Below are 17451 nucleotides of genomic sequence, written 5' to 3'. Positions count from 1 at the left end.
AGCGGGTGAACTCTTGAAAGTTTCAAACTGCACAAGCCCTCAGAAAGGGAAGACTTTGTAGCATTTGAAAGCCAGCCCATAAGAAAATTTGCAACACAGCACTGTGGACTTTGCATTGCTGCTTTGTCCTTCCTGCCTCCAAGAAAAAAATTAGGGAAATAGGGGTCTTGTGCAGGGCACTTGGTAACACAGGGCTCTGAACTTGGAGCTCCTCTGCAAAACCCTGTGCCACGAGATACAAACATGAAATATCACAGTATGCCGTCTTGTGAGCAGTGACTGGGATGGTTTTTTTGTTTTTCCCCTCCATGTTGTGCAGAGTTGAGTACGGCAATCCATTCCCACACAGAAGAGCTCAGACTGGCACACTGATGAGGCACAGCAGAGGAACAGGATGTTCTCATTCTCATTAGGACTCTTTATTGTTTCATTGATTGGGCTGAATGAGGAAGAGAAAAACTGGCCAGTATGGAAATCAGGACTAATTAGGCATTTCCTCAGTGATCCATATCTGACCAAGCAGCCTCCAAAACTTAGGGCTAGCCCTGTTTTTGCATAAGCCGCCCTTACCCTTACCTACTGTTTAAGATCTCCAAAGTCAAATGAGCTTTCCCAAACTTGCTCCCCTCCCAAAATACGCTGTGGTAGCCTGGCTCCATGGCACCATTTTCAAATGGCTCTCACATTGGTGTCCGCCTAGGCTTTAACAATGAGGTATGTGTTAATCTGGGCATTTTACTTGCTTGTAATGGCCCCTCTAGCCAAAACTAACAACACAAAATCCCTCTCACCCAGAGTCATTGCTGGCTAAGGAATTACCCCATCTGTAAAAATATTAAATGTTTCAAAAATCAGTGTAGTGAAGTAAACTGATCTAATCGGAGTAATTACAGGAAAGTGGGATGGGTTTATGTTGTGACATCAGCCCTGCGAATTTAGTACTCCGTCTCCCCAAATGGGCACAGCTTGCTAATGAAAAGCAATTTGCTTTCATGTCTGTCATCAGTGTTAAAAATAAACATATTTACAGTGTGTTTATTAAATTAAACCTGAGCATATTAAGCTGAAAACAGACCAGGGAAATTACCACATACTTGTCTAAGCTACAGTTATTTACTTTTCTCTGACACACATGCTGGCAAAAGCTCTCTGCTTGACTTTGTATAATGGCTCAGTGTTGCCATGCCATATTACGGGACATGGATCTGAAGATTGATAAGGTGATTAGGGTTTGGAAATGAAGTGTCTTGGGGCACCAGCTGACACTGAACTGCCTTCTCCTTTCTCCGTGACTGTCTCTTGTATGCTTTCACAGCCACTGATTGTTGAATCTTCCTGCTTCAGGGTGGTGGGATGTACACGGCAGTGCCGCAGGCTGACCCCTCCGAGTGCATCAGCTGCCGAAACTGTCGGAACAATAACAGGTAACGTAAAACCTGCACCTATGGTCAGGGCCTTCAGCAGAAGCCCTTCCTTTACAGGCTGTGTAGGCAAACTAAAGTAGAGAGTGTCTCAGAGCAGTGCCGATAACCTGTGGGGTGGAATAATTGAGTTATTGAACCTCCAGAACTCATCTTGATCGATCTCTTCGTTTGATGGTCTCCAGAATGTGAGGCAGGTTGGGCACAGTATTTTTTTTAAACCTTTTTTTCTTCAGCTTTGAGAGAAAACCATTCCATGTGGAATAATACAAAGGAGAGTTCTCAAATAGGATTTAATCAAGTCTTCTGTATTTTGCATTTCCTGTCATTCTCTTAAGAATGCCAATGAACTAGAATGGCAGCTTTGCTTTCAAAACACAATTCTTTGTGAAACCTGGTACTTGAGATTCTTCAGACCTTCAGTAGTAGTTTGGTTAGCCTTTGTTAGCACCGCATATATTTTTGCATGAGAAAGAAGATTCTTGTATAGAATAAGGGAAAATCTGTCTTCTATGTAGTAGTAGGCAATCTAGATTTTTATTTTCTATTTTTTTTAACGAATATCCATCCAGGCTTCTGATTAAATCTCTGGTTATTGTAATGACTAAAAATAGGACTGAAAGTCAGACATATTGGACCAGTTTGACTGGTAAACTTGGGGTCTTTTAAATCATACTTTGAATTTTCTCATATTAAAATTGGCAGCTGCCCTCCAGTTTACATCTGAAGAAGCTGAGTTGGAATTAATCCGTTACAGAAGACAGAAAAGCTGTTTGTTTTCATTGTTTTATTTTTTAATATATAGCTTAAAATAGGATTAAAATCTTTCATCCCCATAGTGCAAAGGGGACAAGGTGTTACTTGCAGGTGGAGCTGGGCTTGTGTTGTTGGGACCGATTTCGCAGATGGTTGCAGGGGAAAAGAGCTACCATTTCATTATGAGCCAATTGTCTGTTTTCAAGGCAGCGTGTGTAACAGCAGTCATCAAGATGTGTACAACTGGCCATAATTTGGAACATACTGTATGCGTTATGCTGTAATTAATAGCTTGTTTTCCAGTTTTAAGCATATTTAATTTTTTAATTACACTTTTTTCTTAAGAGAAAGGGGAGAATGTGTTCCATCCTGTGTGACTGATGTTCTTCCCAGATGGGTCATTAGCAGTGGCTGAACTTTGAATTTTCACCTCCCTGTTCTATATTTGACTGCTTGATTCGGAAACAAGTTGTCCCTTGGAGCTGCCTACCCCAGAGGAGAGCCTGAAGTGCCGCTTGGCAGGGGAGCTGCGCAGCCGCTCACTGAGAGCTGGGACTTCTCCATCCCCTTGTTTGTGCTTGGGGAACGGAAGGAGGACATGGGAGAGGGGAGCAGGGAGGACTGAGGACACGGCTCGATGTTACCCCAGGGGCTTCTGAGCTGCATTTATGGCTTGGGTGAGGAGGAGGAGAAAGCTACAGTGGTAGGCACAGCCTAGTATGTGGGTTTCAGCAAGGTTTTGGGGCCCATGCTCTCTCTCTGCTCAGGGCTGTCCCCTCTGTTTGCGCCGAGTCCTCCACACACAGAGAGGACCCATGCCTTGTCCTGTCCTCGAATTACTGCACAAAAAGCAGACAGTTCCTTGGTTGAAGTGGAGACACCTTCAACAGGAGGATCTCAGTAAAACATGAGCATGCCAGGTGCGTGGTGCTCTGCTAGAACACTTCACTGTCAGTTCCAGAAGTAGCCTATTTCTATTATTGCTGATTTGGACTAAACTTGGCAATTTTTTGAATTGTGAACATGCACATATGAATCTTGATAATTTAGTGTATCTAATAGCCGGCTACCATGGCTATTTGCACCAAGAGCCATCTTGAAGCAGGTTTCACCACTGTGGTAATTAAATCCCTTGGTCTTCTGTTTAAATTAGCACTTCATGCTGTTGTTACTGCTCATGGAGGCTTGCCAGAGGTAGAAGATGCTGAAATGTGGATACCCATTTTGCTGTTGTGGACAAAGCCAGTAAGACAAGTGTGATTTATACTTATTACATTAGGATTCAAAACTGATTTTTTGTTCTTTGGTGCTTTTGCGCTAAAATTTTCTAGATTGTTGTGGTTGCAGAGGAATTTACATTTTTGTAGTTCTCTTCTTTGCAAGTTCACTTTGGCACATTGCTGTGTCCTGATCAAATTCAGCATACATGTTCCAAATGTCCAGCTCTTTAAATCTAAATTAGGCCGGTGCAGATTTCTAAGTCAGATTATGGTTTGTAGGATTTTGGCACTGAGAAATGATGCAAAATGTGTTTTCTGCAGCAGAGATTTTCCATTGCTATTCACACATGCTCTGCTCTGGATACGCCCATGGCTAGTTTCCGTCAGAATGTGGTTTTTTAAGCTTGAAAAGCTGAACTGCTGTCTTGAAACTTCACTCAAGCCAGTAGAGTAATACAAAGAACTGCACTGATCTCTGTATCTTTAAAAAGCAAGTCCTATAAACATGCAAAACCAAACATTTTAAATGGGTTTCTCTAAGAATTTTTTAAATAATGAGTGAGTGTAGTCAAAACCTCTGCGGAAAGAAATGCAAACTAATAAATGGATTTGTTTGAAGACCAGATGTGTTTCATGTGGATTCTTCAGTGGCTTTTGTGGTATTTTGGTACTTGGAATAATGACTTGGAGGCTGCTGTGTGAGCGGAAGGACAAAATAGGAGAGCTGCTGCGTGCCGAAGTGAGGCGCAGCCCTGTCCTCGTGCCACTCTGGAGGCAGCAGGTTCCTGGGCCCTGCCACAGCCCCTGGGGGGTCTCTGCAGGAGCCCATGGGCGTCTCCCAGCCCCATCCCGTGCTGCCGCTTGTCCCACCTCATCTGTGAGGGGAGAACGCTGTCCACTTCTTGTCTAGAAAGTTTGTTTGCGTTCCGCAGATAATGGATGTTTTGCTTCTCAGTTCTGGCCATGTCAATTGCCGTTTTCAGGTGGAAGTATAACGTGAGGCTCTGGCCATGTGTATAGCAGAAGTACCTCAAGTGTGGTGTTTTTACTCATCACCATCACCTTAGAATAAAAGCACACCGTGGGAGTTGTCAGGACCTTTCTGTAACTGCCAGGCTTAGTGTCTCCCAGTTCTAAATCTGTTTCTGAGTTCAGTACTTTGGTGCTGAGGCATCAGCTGCTATCCAAGTAAGCTCTGATTGCCGATACCCTATCACTGCTAATGTCAAAGTAATGTTTCCCCTCCTTCAGCAGCGTAAAGATCAGCTCTGCCCAGTTTTGGGCCAGAGTCACTCTAAAGAAACACTTTATATCGGATGAGGTAGCACCTGAACAGCCAGGTCCTGGGTATCAGTTCTTCTATGGAAGAAGCCTCACAAATATGTTAGTGCTCCAGCTGTTTTTATTCAATACAGGCATGACAGGTACTCCAGCTCTACTGAGCTCGTAGTTCAAACTGCACGACTACATCATAAGTATGTACAACCATGTTATTTTGGCTAGAGGTGATTACTGAAACAAGCTTATTTAGGGGGAAAAAAGTATTCAATGATTTCTGGATGGATTCCTTTCCAGAAGCTCCCCTGTATCTTGTTACACACCATAGGTTTTTCTGCTGTGCGTCAGTTAAATGTATCTGATCCCACGTAGAGCTGCGCACAGCCATGGGTGCCAGCTCCGAATGCCAGCACTTAGGTGGTGTAGTAAGTGGTAATAAACAACGGCGTGCAGTGAGATGGATGGGGCTTGTCATCATGAGCAGAACAGGCGACAGTTATATTTAGGTTTGGCAGCAAAAGAATGCTCTGAGTTGTATCCATTTGGCATATCAGCATATCATTTGTGTGTAAAATTTGAAGCCTGTTTAACTTTCTCTTGAGTGCTTCAGAGTATCATTCCCTAGCACTAGTTTTGAACATGCTCCCCTTTCTAGTGGTCTCACTAATGCCAGAAAACAGCATTGCTGAGTCATTTTTCATCCATATCTCCGTGCTGAGGGGTCTGATGTCATGGTTCAGATGGGAGTGGGCACTGTTGTTTGTTTTTTCCCTCACTGGTCACTGTGAAACAAGTGGTTAAAGGACAGGACACAGTGATAGCATTAGGTTATCATTGTGGGATACTTGCTTTCACTTCATCTGCTTATCCATCTCTGTTCCATGCCTCAAAACCAGGAGCATTTTGGGGGTGGTTTCCTAGTTTATGGCAACTATACAAATCAACCTTTTACTTTTTCTGGTAATTATGGTTTTGTATAAAACCACAGTGAAGTGTGATTTTGGGTTTCCTTTTGTAGGAATTACTTACATAAATGTTCAGTGAATCTATGTTGTTAATGGAACTCTAAACACAAGGCATTTTCCCTGCTTACTGCAGTGGTATGAATGTCTGTTAAGGTCTCTAGCTCCTTTTTGTTTAAAGGTTAAATACCTTGGCTGTAACAATTGATTTAGCAGTTTAACTTCAGTTTCACAGCCTTACACATGTATTGTAGGGCCACAATCTGAGTTGCACCACACAGGGGTTTTATGTTTATAGTGTTGAATATATTTTTCTAATTTGCATTCTCTCCAATAGCATTTAGTATTTATTTTCCAAGGTACTTAAGCTTGCTGCTTGGTTTTCAAACTTGAGCTCTTTTTCTTGGCAATGAAAACCTGCTTTATGGGGCTGCCTTGATGAAGAAATGGACTTGCAAGGCAGGTCATCAGGTCACAACAGATGGGGGAAGTAACTGAGTAAATGTTTACAATGTTTTCAGCTGTCTGTTGGGAGAAAAAATGCTTGATCTTTTTCTTAATGTCAGGATTGATCCAAAAATATAGTCAAAACTTACTTGGCAAGATTCTTACCGTTGCTATAGTAAATAAATCATGGTAAAGTACTTAAAAATTGCAGTTTCTCAAGATAAGTCAAGCAGTGGAAAGAAAAAACGTGCAGGTGATCAGGGCTCTGAGTAACTCCATTTTGGCTTATGTCCTCAGGTGTTTCACCAAAACCAATGGCACTTTCAGCAGCAACACGCTACCTGTCATGCCCATCGTAGCACCTTACCAGCAGGACAGTCTGGAGATGAAACCTCTGAACCATGTCATGGTGGCCATGTGCTTAGCTTCCAGCATTCCTGAGTGCAGCGCACAGCTGGAGGAGGACAGCAAAGAGAAGACAGAGCAGCCCTCCGCCCAGCATCCCTGCTGTCGAGAAAGCATGAATCAGCTCTCCATGGAGTACACAGATGGTAAGTCATTTTGAAGAGGATACCGCTGGGCTTTGAAGCCAGGTAGATTCCGCAGAAAAGCAGTATGATAATTTATTGCGAAGGAACTAGTAGTTAGGCCCACAAACCTGTCCTTTGGAAAAACTATTAAGTGTTCCACCTTTCGTGTTGTAGAAAATAGAAGTGGCAATGCTCAGGTGCCTGTGGCTGCCATGCCCTTTATGATTGATGCCTCTAATGGAGCTCATTTAGCAGGCGTGCTCCAGATAATGAGGCTGAGACTGATTTATGCTGGCTTGTAGTTGCCTGTGGTACAGCATACTTGTGGTCTCCCAGACCTAGACAGCTGAAATGCTGCCTAATGGAGTTTTTCCTAATGAGCAAGTATCCATAATGGCTTAGATTCATCCCGTAGGTGAGAACAGGCACAGAAATGCAGATGGAGATTAGGCTGCATAATCCTGACCTAATTAATGTAACCTATTAGATATAAGTTTGTCAATGTGCTTGGATAGAGCTGATGCTCTAAACCGTTGCCTAATGCTGCATGTAGGCTTTGTGCCTGCTTAGATAAGAATAAATCTGTGCTCAGAGTGCTTTGCCAGGATCTGTTAATCCGAATTTTTAATGTGCTTGTGAGTCTGAGTTTAAAGAGGAGATAATCTGTTTAAAAACAAACAAAAAACCCTACACTTGCTTTGCAGGTGACAACTGTTTGCACTCGGAAACATCGAACCATGCTTTGAGCTGGAGTCCCCTTATTCTTCAGCCTGTTTCAAAGGACTGTAAGGAAAAGCCAAGATGGAGCTCATCTGGCGTCACATTAAATGGTTCTGGGGACCTCCGACAGCTCCAGCTTCAGGAAACCTGAGGAAGTGACCGCTTTCCCCACATAACGCCAGTAACTGCACAGCAGAGTCGCTGAAAGGGACTAATGGAGGGATGTTAATTATAACAGAGAGAGTCACTATTTATTTTTTGTAGTAGTGTCATATGAATGAATGTATCTTGTTTTTAAATGGTTGTCTTTTTATATTATTTATGCATTGAAATCCCTTTTTTTTCCCCCATGCACCATGAAACTAGCCTGGGTATGTGTATAAAAAAGATTTGTAATAATATAAAGAACAACAATGGGAAGTGTGTAGTGTGTCTTCCATGGAATATGACCAGTGTGAGAAGCACTTCCAAGGAGACAAAGTGTCTTACACATGGAGTTAGCAGTTTGGAGCACACCTGAGCAGTTCTGATGTTACGACCACCTTCACAGGGGCTGCCACATCCCTGGCAACATGACAACACAGTGCTTGAACACTTATTTCCATGTCCTCTTTCAGTTTCTTTGGGAAGAACTCATGGAACAAGGGTGAATAAGGGACTGTGGGTAAGAAAATGAGTAGCTGAGTAGTTACAATATGGCTTCAGAGGCAGAGCTCAGAGATGTTCTGGCAACTGTTTGCATCTGTAGGTCTTTGCCACTATTTCAGTGATTCTTTCCTTTTCAGAAGTGTGTGCAAAAGCCCAGCCTGTTTGAACTAGCAGCTAGCTCTTTTCTTTTTACAAGTGCTTTGGTAATCCAAGCAGTCATCAGAACCTGGGCAGGAGGAGGGATTGTTGGGGTGCTTTGGAACCCACCTGGTCTGCTGGTCTCCCTCCCAGCAAGTGCTCGGGGCAGGCTGCAGCCAGCCTTTTTCCTGGCAGCAGCATGGGTGTGGGCATCTGCTCTCTTCTGCTCCAGGTAATGTCTGTAGAGCAGGATGGCAAGATGGTTTGGTGAAGTGATCCAGCCTAAAGTAAGTCTCACAATCACCTTCACCCAGTGTATCCCACAGATGCACCCACAGAGCAGGAGCGATGGCAGTAAGCAGGAGATGCTTAAGAGGGCTGCTGCCAAAGGTGATCCAGCTGAACTGACCTTTACAGCTCATTAGTAAATAATTGCTGCTAAGTCAGGTGGTTTAATTTCCAGTGGCTATGGTGTGGAGCTGTTAAACTTGCAGCAGAACCACCTCTGAGTTTCCCTGACTGTGCTCCTCTCACACCATGTCACCTACTGCAGCGCGGCTCCCGAGCCTGGTGAGACCTCCATGAGCTGTTAGAAAATCAAACCCAAAACACTGTGTTTGTGATGCTTTATTCCTGCTGTCCTGCTCACTTGCAGAAGAGAAATTCAGTTTGACTGCATTTAAACTCCTTGGTTTGGAGTGGAAAAAAGGGGATACTACTAATTACTTGACTAGCTGCCTTTGCCTTCTAGGTGAAATGAGCCTTGTCAAAGTGCTCCAGCCCGGCTGTGCACGCAGCTCTGAGAAACCTGCCTGCCTTTTCAGAAACAGCACATGCAGCATGATGTAGGTGTTGCAATGTTAACTGCAGGGTTGTTTTTTTTTTTTTTTTTTTTTTTTCTTTCAAATTTAATCAAAGTAAATAAAACAAACTTGTGCCTGTAAAGCACTCTCTCCAGAAATCAGCGCACATAACCCCAGCTTTGAGGCACATAAATTACAATTACAGCTGCCCCAAGGCGACACATGTGCAGCCTTCTTTTAATGGAACAAGTATTTTTCTAGTGAGCGCCAGCAACAGCCCTGGAGCTGGGAAGGGAGGAAGCGAAGCCGGTCTGGCTGGAGCTGCAAACCCCTCGGGGAATGCCTGCAAAGGCGCTACAGGTGCAGCGTGCCGTGCTCAGAAACTGTGCCTGGCCCAAAAAGTCTCCTTTCCCCACTGAATGCCAAGTGGTGTATGTGCATGCAGCTTGAAGAGATATATATAATGTGTTACATGCTTTATAAATAGAGTCCTTAATAAGAATTTACTAGGTCTGAGCTGGGTTACTATGCAAGACTATTCCAGTAGTTGATACTTTATTTTTGCTTCTGTCCAGAGCCTGGTGCCGATGCTGTACTGTGTACGTGACTCCACTCTGCTTGTCCATGCGCAACTGTGGCTTTGATTTTCATGGTTGCAAGGCTGAGTGCATGTCAGAAGGAGGCAAGAGCATCTGAATGAACATGGCTTGAGTGCAATGTCCTGTCCTGATTTCCTGGAAATGTGCTGGTCTGCATTTTTGATGCTGAAGTATAGGATGCCGGTGTGAGTTTGGTGGGCAGGATTGATGTGAGAGCACAGAAAGGAGCCCAAGGCCACAGGCTGCAAGACACCACGAGTGTCAGATTTGGGACTGGTTCTGTTCAAGGATGAAACTGTTGTAATCTGCCTTGTTAGCAGAATCTCTTTGTGGACTGCTTTATTTATATCGAGTTACACTGTTTTAAGTGTTTTTTTTTTTTTTCATTTTATTGTATTTTATTTATAAAAATATATAACTTTTACCTTTATTGCAGGGGTTTGGTGTGTGCTCCCAGCTAGAGGTGCCTAATTCTGAACCTTCCTGCTGGTCCCACCCAGGCACTGTGGGCCTGGGGCCACAAAATCCTTGGGCTTGGATTGCTTTCTGCCCTAGCGATGCTGTGCAAGCCACACTCCTCCCTCTGTTTAACGCCTTCTCTCCTAAACCTGCCCTTCTGCTTCACTCCTAGGAGCACAGCTTTGCCCTTGCTGCATTTTCCCATTGCAGACCCTGATGCGAGGCTTTCTCAGTATTTGCCTCCTTGGAGCTTTGGTGGATGAATGGTTAGGAGCTTGGTTTGAACTCCAGGTTCATTGTTTCCCCAAGCACTGCATTTAGCCACATTTCTAAACAACCCTCATGTTCCTCAGCCCTTGTGCCTGCTCCTCCTCCTCAGGGTTTTAAACCATGGGGCACTGTGTCCTCCAGGCAGTTACAAGCAAGATCCTCACCTAATGTTAAACCTACAGCTGTCATCTGATTCCCTCCCTAGTGGTTTGTGCCCTAGTTGGCAATTATGTTACTTAATGGGGGTCTGCATATTTAAAAGAAAAAAAAAAAAGGGGGCAAAAAAACAACCCTCCCTGATTCTCCAGGTATCTCTGAACATGTCACCTGGCTGCAGTTCTACCCAAGGAAAATAGTTCTGGAGTTACACTGGTGTCACCTCTGGCAGTGATGAATTCAAGATGCATGTTTGTTGTCATATGGCAAATGATCTGTGTTGTTATAAGAAGCTGTAATATTCCTTCAGAAGCTGTACGTATTTTGAAATGATGTAGTTTTTGCAAGCTTTTTTTTTTTTTTTTGGTTTGGTTTTTTTTTTTTTTTTTTTTTTTTGGTGGTTTGAGAAATATTAAAGAGAATGCTGCTGCTTTATGGAGCGTGGCAGGAGTGGTGATTGGTGCCATCCAGGGTCTCAAGCAGATGGACAGACAAACACTGTGCAGGCACTGAAACAAGGTTGGTTCTCATTACTCAATACTTAGTGGACATGTTATTAACAAAACACAGGAGAAATTACCAGGAACTCTCCTTTTTTTTTTTTTTTTTTTTTTATTAATAAACCTAAAGACAAAGGATGAGCAGAGCTGAGGGGCTGCTTTTCTTGCACCCTGCCTTCCTCTGTGTTTGTACCAAAAAGGGGGAAAAAATCATTAATGGCAATTTTTGACATCCTGCATTTTGGCCTGAAAAATGTGGACTTCTGGGGTAAAGATGAACACCAGCTCCTTACCCCACTGAAGGTTTGTGGCTGCGCTCTCTTTACACTGCATAAACTTCAGAAATTCAGTGTGGTCCCAAAACCTCCTGACAAACCCACCGCTGGGGGAGGCCCTGGCTTGCAGTGGGCTGGGAGTGGCAGTGCTTGGCTCTCCTCCACTCAGTGAGGATGAGCGGGCACCTAAATATTTTCTTTAGCCCCAGCAGTAACAGCAGAGCTGGAGGGAGGTGCTGGTGCCAGAGGGTGCAGGGCTGGAAGCCCCGTGTGCAAGCAGGCTCATCCATGCACTGGGGCTGTGCTGCCTTCTGTGATTAGTGGGTAAATCCCTGAGCCAGCTTCCTCTGCTAAAGCTTTCCCCCTCTTTAGCAGCCCCAATAATGCTTCAAGACCTTGGATCTATTGTGGTTTTGCCAGCCCACAGCACTATCCAGGGGAGAAAAGCCAAGCCCCTTCCCTTCCCTTCCCTTCCCTTCCCTTCCCTTCCCTTCCCTTCCCTTCCCTTCCCTTCCCTTCCCTTCCCTTCCCTTCCCTTCCCTTCCCTTCCCTTCCCTTCCCTTCCCTGTAGGGCAGGAGGGGGAAGGGAAAAATTATGGATCTTCCTCACCATCTTCTTAAACACTATAAAGAAGCAAAACCAGGCCTTGGCTCACTTGTTTGCACGTTGGCAGTTCGTGTCGAAGCACATTAAAGCAGCCCAAAGAATTTCCTCTGTGGCTCCTCGCCAGCAGCCCTCTGCACTGCAACCCAATCTGTCTCCGCCAGCCAAAATTTTTATGACAGTCCGCGTTATGGGAGGAGGGAGCGTGTATCCGGGCGGGACACAAAGGAACATTTTCTGTGTGCGAAGCAGCACCCGACCACTGGGCACTTCCGAGAAAAGCACAAGGGCTGAGAGCCCGACTTCTTCACTGGTGCCCGACACCCGCAGCCTTGCTCATGCGACCCCTGCTTCTCATCACCAGCCCCCTCCCCTCAGGTTTTTCCAAAACACATCACCTCCGTGCTTGCTGCGGTGGCTGCCTGGCACAAACCCATGCACCCTTCCAGCTTTATTGACGCAATGAAATGAGTAAGGTACAGCCTGGGCAGCACACAAGAAGGGGGCTGAGCCCCTGCGGCTCTCACTGGGGTCTGTCCCCGGAGATGCTGCAGGGATCGGGGTGGGCATTGGTGCTTTTGCCAGACCTGAGCTTGTCCCCAGCATCAAACTGAAGGAAAGGAAGCAACTGGGAGAAGCCCCTGGGGTGAGGTTAAGCCAGGCTCATGGCGTGGCCATCACCATGATGGGGACATCAACCGGCAGGTCGGCAGCGGCAGCATCTGGCAGGGCTGAGAGTGGCTCTGCAAGGGTGGGATGGGGGAGCCTTGGTGACAGCCCCCTCGGCTGGTGGCTGCACTCTCGTCTGGCCCCGTGGGCACCAGTACCTGCTGTGGCTGTTGTGCTGGGGCCACCTGCATCTCCCTGTCCCTGTTCTGCTCTGTCCTCCCTGTTTGTGGCTGCTGGAGCATCCTCGGTCATGCTGGGGATCTCTGGGGCTTCAGGGCTGGCCCTGGGGGGGCACGAGGCTCTCACCTGGGGCCAGGTGAGCACAGTGAGAGCTGGGCACCAGGTAAGGGGGCTGGGACACTCACGTGTGGAAGAGTAGGTTGTGCAGCCCTGCGAACACACGAGGTGAGGGTGTTGGGGGCCCTTCCACTGCCCCGGGTGCCCTGCCGAGCCTCCCCCCCGGCACTCACGTGGCAGGTTGTCCCGGTGGCGGGCGATGCAGCGCACAGCCAGCAGAGACACCGCAGTGGCCACCAGCATCCCCACCACCGCCGCCCCCGTCACTGCAGGGAGTGCCTCAAAGGGAGGCTCAGCTGGAAGAGAGCGGCTACCTGTCAGCTTGTCCCTGCTAGGGACAATTAAGGTAACGAGGTGAGGGGCAGCAGGGACAGTGCACGGGTGCAAGAGGTGCAGGGGGACAGGAGTGAGCAAGGTGGGCACCAGGCACCCCAGCGCAAGGACTGGCAGAGCCTAGGAGGTAGAGAGAGATGGAAGCCTGCACCTGTTTACTCTGAAACCTACTGATGGCTGCTCACACTTGGATGCAAATGCTGCCTTTCTCCACTTAATCCCTGCTCTCCCGGTAGGGAGACAGCCCCTGGGATGTTTTTCCAGCCCCTACTGATGTCTGACACCATGTGACTGCTCCAGAGGGGATGCCGGAGGAGGTTGGATGCACTTTCCCACATGCCCTTTCCCACTTCACCTGGCGTCTGCACCTCAGAGGGGTGCCCGGCTGTGCGGTGGTTGACAGCCAGGACGCGGAAGGCATAGACCACAGTGGGGTCCAGTCCCCCCAGGCGCCGGTCACGGGAGTGGGGCTCGATGTCACCAGCGGCTGTTTCCCAGGGGCCAGGGGCCCGGCGCTGGGGCTTCTTTGCCTGCCGCCGCTGCACCACAAAGCCGGTGAGGTTGCCCGTGCCCTGCGTCCGCCACTCCAGCCGCACCTCAGTTCGTGCCCGCGTGTACCGCAGCTTGCTGATGGTGACGTTGGGAGGGGCTGGGTACCCTGCAGCGAAATGGCACCCAGCAGGGATGGGCTCGTCCCCAGTCCACCCTGGGGACCCCTCCGGTGCCACCCCCTCCCCCAGACTCACGGTCTACACGGAGGTGGACGGGGAGGCTGGTGGTGCCCACGGCGTTGGCTGCAGTGCAGCGGTAGGTCCCACCATCCCCCGGCCACTCGGCATCCCGGACAGTGAGGTTGGCCCATGCTTCATCCTGCTCCAGCCAGTACTTAGCCATGCCCGGTGGCACCTCCCGCTCCTGGGGGTCGTACCAGACCATTTCGGCACCCAGGTGGGTGACACCGCACCACCGGCACGCCAGCCGCGCCTCACCACCCTCCAGCACCGCCACCTCGCTCCGCTCCACCTCCAGCTTGGGGATGTCTGCACAGCGAGAGGGCACGGAGACACTGGGGCTGTGCAAGCTGCCGGCGTAGCGTGCTGCAGCGCTGTTGGGGACAGCGCGTGGGGACATCCCGGCTTACCAAGCCGGAGGTGACACTGAGCAGCAGCCACCCGCAGTGGGTGGGTGGCCACGCAGATGAAGTCTTGGCCCCCCAGGCTGGCATCAGCGCTCAGCACAAGAACAGCAGCCGAGGGCATGGGGACACCCAGCGCCTGACCCTGGCTGTCCCGCCAGCGCAGGGTGGCCGGTGGCATGCCCCCCTCCCAGCGGCACCGCAGCATCACGAACTCATCATGCTTGCTGGCCACAGCCGTGCAGGCAGGGCTGCCAGCTGGGACCCCTGGGAGACAGAGAGGCATTGGGGGGTGTCACTGGGCGAGCCCCGCCCAGCTTCATCCCCTTTGGGAGCAAGCAAGGGGCAGCCACCATGGGACTGCTTCGGGGATCGCCCAGCTGTGGAGCATGTTTGCCCTGTGGCATGGCAACATGGGTTGAAGGCGGGGGGGAGGGCAAGGGACGTGTTTTAGGGGGATGTCGGGGTGTTGGAGACCAGTCTGCACTCACACAGGGTGGTCCTGCACATGGACCCCTCCCGCAGTGTGGGGTGGGTGGCCAGGCAGGTGAAGGAGCTGCCGTTCCTTGTGGTCACCCCTGGACGGATGTTGGTGGCCATGGAAAAGCTTGGCCCTGCCGCCTCCTCTTCCTCCTCCTTCTCTTCCTCCTCCCCGGGGCCCACCCAGCGCAGCTGGGCTGGGGGGAAGCCCCCCGGCCAGCGGCACCGCAGGGCCACGTCCCGCAGGTCAGCGGTGGCCAAGGCAGAGCAGCTGGGGCTCCCGGCCGGCGGATCTGCACAGGGTGGGGGGGGCATCATGGCCAGGGTTCTCCCCCCGCTTTTATCTCCCCAACCTGCCCCTCGCACCCACGTCCTTGCCGGGCACCGCCTCTTCTCCACGTTGGTCCAGGGCTGCCCCTGGAGGTACTTACAGTAGACAGTGAGGATGATGGTGGCCTGGGTGCGGGTTTGGAGGTGGGTGTTTTCGGCCAGGCAGGTGTAGGTGCCTGCCTGTCCCCGGGCAATGGCAGCGATGACAAAGGTCTGCCCAGTGTGGACCTGGGAGCCATTGTGGAGCCAGATGTAGCGGCTGGGGGGGTTGGAGGGTGCCAGGCAGCTCAGCACCACGTCCTCCCGCTCGCCCGCGGAGAAGCCCCCTTGCTCAGGGGAAAAGGGCTCCATGCTGATGGCTGGCTCATCGGGGCCATCTGTGGGGACATGGGGCCCCTTAGCTGTGGGGACTTGCTGTTGTGGGGATGCAGCCCCATCTGGGGCATCCTCCTGCTGCTAGGGGAGCCTCCTTAGAAATGGTGCCGTGTGGTGGCTGCAAGCACGCCACGGTGCCCATGGATGTCCTGTGCTGCGTGGTGGCCATGTGGTGGCCATGGACACAGCTTGGTGGCATGGTGGCTATGGGTGTGTGTTGGTGGTATGGTGGCCAGGGAGGCATCACAGCGGCAGGGTGCACAGTGGCCTTGGAGGCACCACGGTGGCCATGGATGCATTACAGCGGCATCTCCAGTCTTGGGTCTGCCCCTACAGCCAAGCCCCCCACCTTGGGGCCCCCTGGGGAAATGGGGCCAAATCGATGTCACACTCACAGATAATGTCGAGGTAGACAGGCTCACTGCTGCGGTTGTTGACCTCGTTGCGGGCCGTGCAGACGTACCAGCCGGCGTGGCTGCGGTTGGCGGGTGCCAGGTGCAGCTCTGCCCCAGAGCCCCCCAGCCCCATAGGTGCTGCCAGGGCCCCCCCCCGAGGCTCCCGGTGCTGCCAGATGAAGCTGAGCGGCGCCGTCCCCTCCCTCACGGCACACATCAGGGCTACCTCTGTCCCCTCCACTGCTGCCGCCGCCGTCAGCCGCACAAAAGGCCTGGAGACAGGCACTGGGGGTACCCAGTTGTGAGCAGCCCCAAGGCCACCAGCCCCTTGCTCCTGATCCCACCCAGAGCCCCCACAACCCACTTTCCCAACCAGAGGTGGCCTTTCTGACTCAGATGATCCACAACCAGCAGTGAGGGGATACCGTGGATGGTGAGGGTGAGTATGGGTTGGTGAGCCAATATGTTGGCTAGCAGGATGCCAGGTTGGACAGGAGAAGGAGATGGGAGGTGGCTACTGGCGTGCTATGTGGCCTGGTGGTCAAGGTGATGGGATGGCTAGTGGGGTGCTACATTGGTTAACAGGGTGCTTCAGTGATTAGTGAGCTCCTGTGCTGGCTAGTGGGGGGCTATGTTAGCTAGCAGGTTGCTATGCCGATTATTGGGGCAGGATGCTGGCAAGTGGGGTGCTGTGCTGGCTGTTAGGACATGATACCCTCGTGCGCAGCTACACAGCCTCCACTGCATGCTGCGGTGACCAGCGGGCACCACGCAGTCTGGCTGCTGGCTGAGGGGATGATCTGCCAGCCCACTGTGGGGGGTGACACATGCGAGGGGCTCATCTGGGCCAGGGGGTGACTTACCCAGGACTCGCAGCAGCACGGCGACGTATCCCACGCGGAGCCTCCCGGGCTCTGGGAAGAGTCCCTGGCAGAAGAAGCGCCCGGCGGCGGCGGTGCGCAGCTCCCGCAGCTCCAGGGTGCCGTTGAGCAGGCTGGCCTGACCCAGCGCCCCCACGCCGGGGGCCACCATCGCCTCCAGACCCGAGCCCACTGCCACCGCCTGTGGCGGCCCGGTGCTCCCTGCCGCCGTGAAGCTCCAGAAGACCACCGCCGGCACCGCGGGCCCACAGCTCAGCTCCACTGCCTGGCCCCGCACCCCCGTCACCGTCCGCTCCTCGTAGGACACAGAACCGGCATCCAGCGGCTGAGCTGGGTGAGAGGCGCAGCAAGTTGGCCAGGTCTCTGCAGCTCCCCCAGCCCGGCCCCCGGGGACCCCCGGCCACCCACCTGCCACCAGCGCCGGCAGCAGGCAGAGCAGCCAGGAGCCCCCCATGCCTGGCCCTGAGCCCCCCACGGCGGGCTGTGCTCCCCACCCCGACCTCCTCTTGGGTTTCCCTGTCCTGGCCCTGATTAGGTATCAGTTATTAATGAGCCTAGTTATTAATAAGCCACCAGCAGAAACCCAATGCCACTGCAATCTGGCCACTCCCGTGACAGGGATGAGGACGGGCACACTTGTGGCAGGAGTGGCAGCGTTGCCTCCTGCCCCCACAGCAGGGTTGTCCTCAGCAGCGGGCACTCCCCTGAGCCCCCTTCTCATTTTCTAGCTACAGGAGGGGAAAACAAGCTGTGACAACCCCCCCCCCCCG

The 17451-nt window shown here is 50.8% G+C and overlaps 2 protein-coding genes across 2 annotated transcripts in view; one reads left to right on the top strand and one right to left on the bottom strand.

The window, feature by feature from the left end:
- Positions 1-7750, top strand: part of CDON (cell adhesion associated, oncogene regulated) — a 53580-nt gene extending 45830 nt beyond the window's left edge. The window contains exons 19-21 of the mRNA XM_032201982.1: positions 1345-1424; positions 6382-6635; positions 7319-7750. Of these exons, the coding sequence (XP_032057873.1) occupies positions 1345-1424; positions 6382-6635; positions 7319-7485 (501 nt within the window). The 3' untranslated portion in view covers positions 7486-7750. The remainder of the gene's footprint in view (positions 1-1344; positions 1425-6381; positions 6636-7318) is intronic.
- A 4699-nt stretch (positions 7751-12449) lies between these two features.
- Positions 12450-17135, bottom strand: VSIG10L2 (V-set and immunoglobulin domain containing 10 like 2). Its single transcript, XM_032201721.1, has 9 exons — positions 16664-17135; positions 15801-16085; positions 15132-15407; positions 14712-14993; positions 14227-14487; positions 13832-14125; positions 13441-13743; positions 12926-13048; positions 12450-12529 (listed from the first exon to the last, which is right to left on the bottom strand). The coding sequence occupies exons 1-9, from the start codon at positions 17133-17135 to the stop codon at positions 12450-12452; spliced, it is 2376 nt and encodes a 791-aa protein (XP_032057612.1).
- Positions 17136-17451: the final 316 nt, after the last annotated feature.

The sequence above is a fragment of the Aythya fuligula genome, chromosome 22 (genome assembly GCF_009819795.1).
Source record: "Aythya fuligula isolate bAytFul2 chromosome 22, bAytFul2.pri, whole genome shotgun sequence".
NCBI lineage: Eukaryota > Metazoa > Chordata > Aves > Anseriformes > Anatidae > Aythya > Aythya fuligula.
The sequence above is the reverse complement of the archived record's forward strand: the minus strand, read 5'-3'. Positions and strand labels throughout refer to the sequence as shown.